Source organism: Marmota marmota, unplaced genomic scaffold (genome assembly GCF_001458135.2).
Source record: "Marmota marmota marmota unplaced genomic scaffold, marMar, whole genome shotgun sequence".
NCBI classification, from domain to species: Eukaryota; Metazoa; Chordata; class Mammalia; order Rodentia; family Sciuridae; genus Marmota; species Marmota marmota.
In genome coordinates, this window is record NW_026000016.1 from 21,508,613 (window position 1) to 21,519,376 (window position 10,764).

General features: G+C 34.6%; 1 protein-coding gene across 14 annotated transcripts in view; it reads left to right on the forward strand.

Moving 5' to 3' along the window:
- Cdc42bpa (CDC42 binding protein kinase alpha) overlaps positions 1–10,764 on the forward strand; it is a 309,215-nt gene that overhangs the window by 93,823 nt on the left and 204,628 nt on the right. For all 14 annotated transcript variants that reach the window (XM_048809282.1, XM_048809272.1, XM_048809276.1 and 11 more), the window contains exon 5: positions 2,384–2,532. In XM_048809282.1, the coding sequence (XP_048665239.1) occupies positions 2,384–2,532 (149 nt within the window). The remainder of the gene's footprint in view (positions 1–2,383; positions 2,533–10,764) is intronic.

The window sequence follows — 10,764 nt, forward strand, 5'->3', positions numbered from 1 at the left end:
AAAAAAAAAAAAAAAAAAAAAAAGAAACGATAAAGGTAAGCAGTAACACCCAAACAAAGCTTTATTTCTGTGCAAAAGGAAGACAGTGCACAAGATAGGACCCTGAACTGCTATTTGAGGAGGTAAGAAGCAAAGCTTATATAGACAAAGATTGTGGGCTGGCACAGACACAGTCTGCCCTTGCACACAATCTCAGAAGTTCTGTACATTTTTGGTCAGTTCCTTGCCATCAGCACCAGGGTTTGCATTTGACATGGTGATTTGCATATGTGCATTGAGTTCCTCTGTGCTCAGCTCATAAAAGATAGCCTTACTTACTTCCACCATCCGAGGAAAATCATGTATAGGTCAAGTTCAGGCCTATTAAACATGTATAGGGTTGTTGAAAAGCTTAAGGGAGGAGTCAGCAGCTCCAGAACCTGGAACCTAATGATTAATGGAAACAATATTTTAAAAGCAACTCGCTTTCAGTTGGAAACCATGAAGGGGCAATTAGGGACCTGCTTAGTCCTGCTCAGTCTTATTGTCAGACACTCAGTTTTACTCTGAAATTAATCAGGACAACATGATATTGATATAGGCAACCACAGCAAAATAGAGTGCTCAGGAACAAATGAGTGTGTTTGGAATCTTGAAGTATGAGGAGAGGACATCTTAATTGAATTGGGGGAAGAATGAACTAATTATTTTAGATAATACACTCTTTATTTATAAGAAAATAGTCTTTACAGTTTTACCAAAACATTAAGTCAGTCAAATAAATGATCCTGGTTGACAGATGAGGCTCTTTCTTTTAAGAGCCAATAGCAGCCTCTCTGCTTATTCTTGTTGAAATATTTATAGTACACTGAAATTGCCCATTATTTGTGTTTTCTTTTCTATAACACTGTAAATTCCTGGAAGGCAGGGAATTTTGTTGTACACCCATTGAATAAATGAGATGTAGGTACTTTTATAAATATCTGTGGAATTAGTAGATGTGCTTAGTTATTTATTTCTCCATTTTTCTATAGTCTAATTTCTATTGTCAAGAAAAATTGTTTGTATGATAAATTGTTTTTATGTTAATAAAAATTTGTTAGCTTGTTCTAAAGGTAAGGGTGGAGTTTTTTAAACACTAGACCTAGTAAATAAGTAAGCCATAAGATAGGATTTAAAATAGAGTTTTTTTAATTTTCAAGACTTTAAATATAGGAAATTTGCTTCTTTGGTTTAACATACATTTTTTTGGGGAGGGTGCTGGGGATTGAACCCAGGGCCTTGTGCATGAGAGGCAGGCACTCTACCAACTGAGCTATATCCCCAGCCCTAACATATCTTTTTTTATGCTTATAATTTTTGTGTATAGTAGTAAAAAGGATTTAATTTTCTCAAGTTTCTTTAAATTGAATTGTCAATTCAGTGATAACCATGTAATAAAATTAGTTTTTCATCAAGTCATTATAATTGCTTAAATAACTTCTGTTTACTAGCCTTCATGCTAAGTGATATATCCATATACACATGTATATGTGATACATATTTAAAAGGGAGTCTAGAAGATAGCATAAAGCTATGACATCATCTGAAGTCTAACAACCTAGCGAAACCAGTAAACATGTTGGTGTATATTCTTTATTGTTTGTTTTTTGGCGTGGATACTTCTCCCCTCTTGCCCCCAATTAAGGTTCATATCTAAAATTAATTGGCTGCCATTTACATACACCTGAGAAAAGTGCATTCTGATATTTGTACTCCATCAGAAATGGGAAGTGAAACACATGATGGAAATTGTATTCCATATCATAGTGGTTTTCAATCCATAGACTGGTACTGGTTATATAGTAAAGTTCTTACTGATCCAAGGTCAAGTTAGGAAATTGTAGTGATGATGAATAGTAATTAGATTTTTTTTCAACACATATAGTGTCCTATATTCTGAGTGTGTTTTTGGAGAGTTAAAATGTTCAGTCTTGTGTGAAATGTTGGCAAAGGTTGGTCCGTTGTAGGTAAAGATGATGAACATATTACTTTGTAAAGTACAACAACAACAAATAGTAATCCTGTGTTGTTCTCTCCTTCATTATATATGTATATATTTTAGTTTTAGGTGGACACAATGCCTTTATTTTATTTGTTTTTATCTTTATGTGGTGCCAGGGATCGAACCAAGTGCCTCATGCATGCTAGGCAAGTGCTCTACCACTGAGCCACAACCTTGGCCCTCTGCTCCAGATTTTAAGAATGTTATTTCAGTGCTGTATGAAATTTAGAAACATTTATAATGACTACTGGTGATCATCTTATATACTTCTTTTTAATTAACCATATAAGTAATTAACATTGTATATTAATTTCTCATGCTTACTAATTATTGAGGACATTTTATGTTTTTTATTCATAGTACCTGGTTATGGATTATTATGTTGGTGGGGATTTGCTTACTCTGCTCAGCAAATTTGAAGATAGATTGCCTGAAGATATGGCTCGATTTTACTTGGCTGAGATGGTGATAGCAATTGACTCAGTTCATCAACTACATTATGTGCACAGGTAAGTCAGTCCTTTGTTGCATCTGGCTATGAGTTACCATGTAATATCTATAAACTGAAGTATTTTTCTACCAAATTTATTAATTATGGTCTTAGATGCATTGCTCATCAACCAAAATAGTTGATTTTGCATATTTTATTTTGTTGTTGTCATTATTTAATCAGCATTACTGAATAGATGTTCCTGCTTATACATAAATGTATCTGTATAATGTCTAAAAGTACCTACTTAGAGTCAGCATTTTTGAGAGAACACTTCTAAAAACACTTACATTAAATTTACTTACGATTTCCTTTCTAAAGGAGTATGCATTGGCCAGTTTCCTTGCATTCATTCTTACGTATTAATCATAGCTGAAATTCTAGGCCATAAATAATAGTTTCATTTGCTAAGCAAGACTCATGTTATATAGTGTGTTTCTCAAGAAAATACTTTCAAGACTCATATAACCATCAAAAGAGATAAACATTTCTTTTCATAGAAAATGGCAGTTTTTATGTTCATGGAATGATTTCATTATAAGCTGTTTGATAGATAACAATTTATTAAAAAAATTCTCTACTATTGTGTGTTATATTGTACAGGATAGAATGAAAAGAAAAATGTAGGCCTGTTTACAGAATGGTTTTTACACAGAATTGTTCTCATGCTTGTTGACATAAGTTAAAAATCCCTTTCTCCCTAAATAGCTTATAATGATTTATGGATAATAAATAATTAGAAACATTTGATGGTTTAAAGGAAAGTAGGAAATCATCACAGAGTTATTGGTGAATTAATCATTCAAATGAGATAAATCATTGGGTTATGATAAATGTGAAAAAGAGAAGGATTAGGAAGTAGGTAAAGGGTTATTGCTGTGTTAGGAAACAGACAATTTATAAGTCACTGATTTTCAAACTTCAGCTTGCAGCAGGAGTCCTGGAGGGCTTGTTAAAATCCAGATTGTTGGGTGAACTCTTGAATTTTTAACTTGATAGGTTGCATGGGATGGGAATTAGCATCTCTGGCACAGCTGCTGATGGGAGTGGTGCTGGTGCTAGTGGTTCTGGTGCTGGTGGTGGTGCTGCTGCTGCTGATTGAGTAACCTCACTTTGAGAACACTTCTAGGGTAGCAGGGAATATTTCTTTTATGTTCTTTGAGAAGAACATGTATGTGGAAGCAAGATGAAGTTTCTGTTTCAGTGTTTTTTAAGATGATTTTTAAAAAATGTTGATTGGTTTAATTAGTAATGAACTTCTGGGGACATTAATAAAGGAAGACTATTTTTATTTAAAAAAATTCTATTTGGGCTGGAGGTGTTGCTCAGTGTTAAAGCAGTTGCCTAGCATGCATGAACCATGGGTTCTGTTCCCAACACCTGCCCACCGCCCACACACAGTTAACTGATATCAATATAGCTTTTGCCTATTTGTATGTTTTTTTCTGTTGATATCTGGTAGTCACAAATTTTTACCAAAAATAAAGACAGGAAGATGCTTAAAAACTGGTATTATGGTCTCAAAGAGTGAATTACAGGATGAGAAACTATAATGCTTTTTTTGTTGCTTAAACAATAATTCAGTTTCCTAGCTGAGGACTATTATTTAAATATATGAAAATATCATTTTATTGAATCCTTACAGAATATTGGTTACTAAGTAAACATGGAGTCGTAGACTTGAGGAGTTTAGAAAGACTTGACCCAGTTCATGTCTACATTCTTGATAAGGAATGATTGTTTCAGAAAATTATTCCTCTAGTTTGAGGATACTAGTTATGAGGTATTTGTGATACTCTGTATTCTTCCAGGCTTGTGACAGATTCTTAAGTGATCATAGCACCCTTTTTTACTGACGGTATTCGTAGTGTTATAATTCTTCTCAACATCTTTCTGATATTGTCATGTGGATTAAAAACTGTATCAACACTGAGTTCTGCTTAGGTGCCTTTAATTTTAAAAGGTACCTACTGTTAAAATGAATCCTCTTTATTCCATTGTTGAGTGTCTCCGATATTATAGAATTCTATGTTATCGTCACTTAGAAAGTTCTCACACTCTCCAAAGCCTTTCTTTAGGCTAAATTTCTAAATATCTATGGTTTTCCTGTTATCAGAATTAGTATACACATTCTTTCTTTCTTATCCCTCACATATTCCATGCCCACTCCCAAGTTGTTTTGTCCTCTGTCTTTACCTCTTTCTTTACCCTTCAGTGGATGTTCCAGTGTGTTAATACACTTTTAATGTTTTCAAAATGTGTTTCCAGTTTTCTGAATAGACTGCTTCCAACTAAGACTCCATTGAGGAAATATTTATTGACTCTTCTTTTGTAAAGAGCATAGTGTTAAACCATGTGGAATAGTAAATAGGTATGGTATAGTCCTGACTTTTAAGAAGCTACCAGTCTGTTTAGAGACATAAAATGTAAGACAGAAATAAGAATTAAAATAAATAATCACTTAAGACAAAAGTGTAAGAGATGTAGTGAATTCAGGCTTGAATTGCTAAATGAATTATATGAACAAATTACAGTCAGCCAAATTGGGATAACAAATTTAGTTCTGATGGTTAATTAATTCTACTTTGTCCCATGGACTTTACCTATATTCTAACAATAATTCTGTTATTTAGATATCATCTAAAAATGGCTGTTGTTCTATTTTATAAATGAGAAAACCAGACTCAGAGACATGAGTCAGTAAATAGCATGGCCTAGATGAAAATCTAAGTCAGCCTAACTCCAGGATCCATGCTCTTTGCATAACATGTTTTCCTAAACTTTGATGGATGAGAAGACTATGTGTTGGCAGAGAGGAAGGCATTCTCAATATATATAAGAGAAAAGTAGGAGCACATAGGCAAGAAAAGGCAGTTTTGAAGAAAACCAGTTTGGCTAAAAAGAGAGTTCGTGTTGAATTTGATAGGATATTTATTTGTAATTCAGATTTGGCCCTTATCATAGAACATGTATCATGTTATTGATCTTTCAGGAGCTTATAAGCTACCATTGATTTCAGGCAATGGAGTGTTTGGTGGTTTTAGTTTAGTTTGTTTTTGGCAAGCTCCTGTCATAAAGTTTTATGAAGTTTTCTAAATATTTTATAATTTAAGAACTTCACGTGGGAGTTAGAGAATATAAGAAAGGAATAGTAGGGACAGGATATATTTAAGGAAGGAAATACTTTTGTTTTTCATGTGTTCTTTAAAGATAAATTTATTTACATACTTATTTATAAAACTACATATAGATATTCTAATAGCACAAAAACTTCGATAAGATATTTGCTAAAAGACTTATCAAGAGATAAATGAGCAATAGAAAGTAGCAAAACTGAGAAGTATAAAGTTCTTAAAAAATCCCCCATTCCCCACTCCCACACATGTCCATTTTCAATATCCCTCACCAGAGTTATTATAGTTGATGAGTCTACATAGATAAATCATAATCACTGTAAGTTTATAGTTCATACTAGGATTCATTCTTCATGTACATTCTGTGGTTTTTGGCAAATGCAGAATGACATATGTGTACTTCTATATTATTATAGATGGTAGTTTCACTTTCCTAAAAGTCTTCTGTTCTCCTTCTGTTCATTTCTTCATCCCCTCTAATCCTTGAACATCACTTTTTTTTTTTAATACTAGCTCATAATTGTAGGGATTCTACAACTATGTGGAAATGTACCGGGAAGCATTTCCCCTGGCGAGAAAACTCCTGGGGAGGGGTCTGGGTAACAGACACGCTGTTTCCCACCCTTAGAATGCCCTGCAATCTTTCTTAGGATCTAATTATATAGCTAATATATGTGCAGTGTCTAGCTGGTATGGCAATGCCCTGAGAAGCCTCTGTGTTATTGCCTCATCAAGCCTCAACCTTGATTGCAGGCACATAGCTCCTGGGAATAAAGGAACTTGCTTGATAACTACAATGTTTGACCAAGCTCTGGTGCTCCTGGATCTGGCCACCTAACAGTAACTTCATACAATGGACTTTCTTGAGAACTACCCAAAGATCCTAACATTGCTTATTGTAATTGTGAAATATTACTGCAAAATAAGCAACCTTACTGATACTCTAAACAATATTGTAGTTATGGTACTAATGACCTAATATAACCTATTGGTATAAATAAATGTGGCTGCTTGGACAAGGAGCCACTCTGCCACTTTCCTGCCTCTGTACCTTGTCTCTGTCTACTCTTTATTATTATTCCTTACACATAATTTTGCCTATTCTAAAATGTCGTATAGTTGAAATCATACAGTATGTAACCTCTTTAGTTAGCTTCTTTCACTTACTAATATGCATTTAAGCATCGTCTTTATCTTGTGACTTTAGAGCTCATATTGTTTTAGTTAATAATATCCCATTGTCTAGATATATACTAGTTCATTTACCTACTGTTTAGTCAGCTTTTTCACCACTGAGACTAAAGGACCCAACCAGAACAATTGTAGAGGAGGAAAGGTTTATTTAAGGGCTCACAGTTTTAAAAATCTCAGTCCATAGATAGCTGGCTCCAGTCCCCAGGGTTTGAAGTGAGGCCCAATATCATGGAGGAAGAGTGTGGCAGAGGGAAACAGCTCATATGGTGATTGGGAAGCAGAGAGATTCCACTCTCCACATCCCAGTAGCCACACCCCCAATGAACCATTTCCTCCATCCACACCCCACCTGCATCCTGTTATTACTCAGTTAATTCCATGAGGGATTAATTCACTTATTAGACTAAGGCTACAACTCAATCATACCTCATATCCAAACCATAACACCTACCAAGAGACATGGTGATTGCCTTCAGGGTTTTAAAAATGTTATCATTATTGTGTTATAATCTTCCAAGTTTTGACAGTTATGAATAAAACTGATTTTATGAGATTCTGTTTTCTCTCTTGTTATCCATATTATCTACCTTTAAAACTTTTTAGTGATTGTCTTTGAGCTTGAAATTTCTATGTGGAACTAATCCAGTTTCATTTTTTAAATAACACATGTTGTTTGTTATTTATAATAGCAAAAATAATCCTAATTCCTTCTTCCTATCCCTTATATCATTAATTTCATGTATATATAAAAATTCATATTCACATACATTCATGCTGTTATTTTGAACTAGCTTATGTTAGATCATCTGAAGAATAAGAAAAATAAATTTTTTATTTTACCTTCACTTATTCATTGTTCCGTGCTTTTACTTTCTTTATGTACCCAAGTTTCTGACCGATAACATTTTCCTTTCTTTGAAGAACTTTTTTCCTTTTTAAACATTTCTTGTTAGACAACACATTTCTACTGGTAATAGATTTCCTCAACTTTTGTTTGTCTGAGTAAGTCTTTCTCTTTCACTTTGAAAAATAAATTTTCAAGGTGCAAAACTCTAGGTTGACCTATTTTTTCTCTCAACCTTCAATATTTCCCTCTGCTTTGTTACTTACATTGTTTCTAGGAGAAGTCATGACTTATTTTTTGTCCCTCTGTTGGTAAGAACCTCCCCAACCTCTCAGGTTTCTTTCAGGTGTTTTCCTTATTTTTGATGTTCTATAGTTGGAAAATGATATATGTACATGTAGGTTATTTTTGTTCTTGTGTTTTTGCATTTATCCTACTTGATATTCTTTATGCTTCTTGGATCTATGATTTGGTGTCTACTATTAATTTTGGGAAATTCTCAGTCATAGCTTTAAATGTTGCTTTTCTTTTGTTCTTTTCCTTCTGATGTTCTCATTATACATGCTACACCTTTTGTCATCTCACAATTCTTGACTATCATTTTTTTCAGCCTTCTCTTTAGTTTTCTATTTCTTTCTTTATTTCTTTTTTGGTACCTTCTAAGTTGAACTTGGGGGCACTGAACCACTGAGCCATATCCTCCAGACTTATTTTGTATTTTATTTAGAGACAGGGTCTCACTGATTTGCCCAGCACCTTGCTTTTGCTGAGGCTAGCTTTGAACTTGTGATCCTCCTGTCTCACCTTCCCAAGCTGCTGGGCTTATAGGCATGTGCCACTGTGCCTGGCTTCTCTTGGTTTTCTATTTTAAAAGTTTCTGTTGTGATAAGCTCAGAGGTTCTTTCCTCAGTACTTTCTAGTTTTCTAATGAGCCTATCGAAAGCATTCTTCGTTTCTATTACAGTTTTCTTTTTAATCTCTCACATTTCTGACTCTTAGAATTTCCATCTATGTGCTTACATCTGCTCTTACATTGTATCTCCTTTTTCCATTAAAGTTCTTAACATATTAATAATAGTTTTTCAAATTACTCATCTCATACTTCCAACATTTCTGCTATATCTAACTTTGGTTCTGATGCTTGTTCAGTCTTTTGGTCTCTTTGTCTTTTAGTATGCCTTGTAATTATTTGTTGAAAAGTAGATATGCTATACTGGGTAAAAGAATGGCAGAATACTGTCTTCTTGAGATGCGATGGTAAGGTGTATGTGATGTGTTGTGAGTAGGAGAAGAATATTCTATAGTCCTGATTAAGTCTCCATCTTTTCATGAGGCTATGCTACTGAACTGCTTATTTGAGACAGAGTGGCTTGAGGGGACTGTAGTGGGTATTTCTCTTCTCCCATGTAGGTTGTGCTTTCATAAAACCCTTGCAGGTTAGACTTTGGTGAAATAGTTCTCTTGGGGCAGCTGTTCTTAAAAAGAAAATGTTCTGGCGTTTCTCTCTCTCTCTCTCTCTCTATTTCTAAACAGTACCTTTACCACTCCCTCTGCTGGAAGGATGAGTATTTTTCTGTAATACTATCTGTGAGGACCTGGTTGAACTCCTAGTGGTGAGACTCACTAAAGTGTGAGATCTCCATATGACTGGGCTTTTCTGAATTTTTAATCTCTCAGGCTATCTACAAACCTCCAGCAATGTCAGTTGCAGTTTTTAAGTTTTCCTAACCAAGCACTGGTTTCAGGCAAGGTTTTTGCTTGTGAATTTTGGCTCTGCTCAATTGTGATTCTCTGTTCTGCCTGTCCCTCTCACTCCAATATTGGGAGCAAAAATTTGTGACTTTCTTGTATTATGTGTCTAAGAATTATTGATTTTTCTAGTTTGTTATTGTTATTATTAGGGCATAGTGGTGACTTCTGAGCTCCTTATTTGCTAGACTGGAAACTAGAAGTTCCCCCCGCCATATATTTTATTAAATTTTAGATTTCAAAGTAACATGTTTTATCATTGAGATTACAGTAACTTGGAACTTTGTAAAAATATAGTTTTCCTGTAAAGATGAAAAGATTCCCAAAGGTATTTTTTAAAGTGTTAATTGACTAGCTGCTGAATTACAAACTTATTTCCTCATTATTTTTTGGAGAAACCCAAAGATGTTATGGTATTACAAATACTCACAAGGGACAATTATTATTTTCTGAGAATTACCCCAGCAGCTCAGCTCTTTTTAAGGAGGCAGAGAAAGGATGCATTGGGATTGAGGAGAGAAGAAATACAGTATTAACAGATTAGCTAATACTGGTGAATATTGTTTAGAGAAATTAAAAATAATTAGTGACTAACAGATTTGAAATACTTTAAATAGGTCATATTTCCCCAACTAGATATATAGATCTAATACAATATCCATAAAAAAACCTACCCTTTTTTTTGTAGATAAAGACAAACATAAATTTCATATGGGAAGGCAATAGAACTAGAGTAGTTAGAAGAATTTTGAAAAAGGAGAATAAAGTAGGAGGAATCACTCTACCTGATCTTAACTCTTATTGTATCATCACCACAAGCAAGATAGTATTGCTAGTTATGGATTAATAAATACATATTCAATGGAATAGAAGAAAGAATCTAGACATAGACTAACATAAGTATTCCCAGATGATTTTGACAAGGGTGCAAAAGCAATTAAATGGAAGAAAGATAATTTTCAGCAGGTTCTATATGCTAGAATCAGGCAAGAAAATAGAGTGGGGATGTAGCTCTGTTGTAGAGTGCTTGCCTAGCTTGTGTATGGTCCTGCCTGGATTTGATTCTTAGCATTGCAACAAAACAAACTTAACGAGGATTTGGAAGATGGCGGCGAGGGGAGTGCATTACCCCCGTGTGCTGCTTCACTGTGTGGGAGTATGACAAGTCAGGACGGCTAAAGGATATCTTGTTAGGAATTTCCAGCAATAGTGGGGTGCTCCGGAACCTGGAGGAAGGATTTCCATCGCACGAGGATCGGCTACGGGGACTCAAACGCGAGAGGTTTGTCGCACGGAGGGTAACTGCTTATTCAGCAAATCGCCCCGCGGC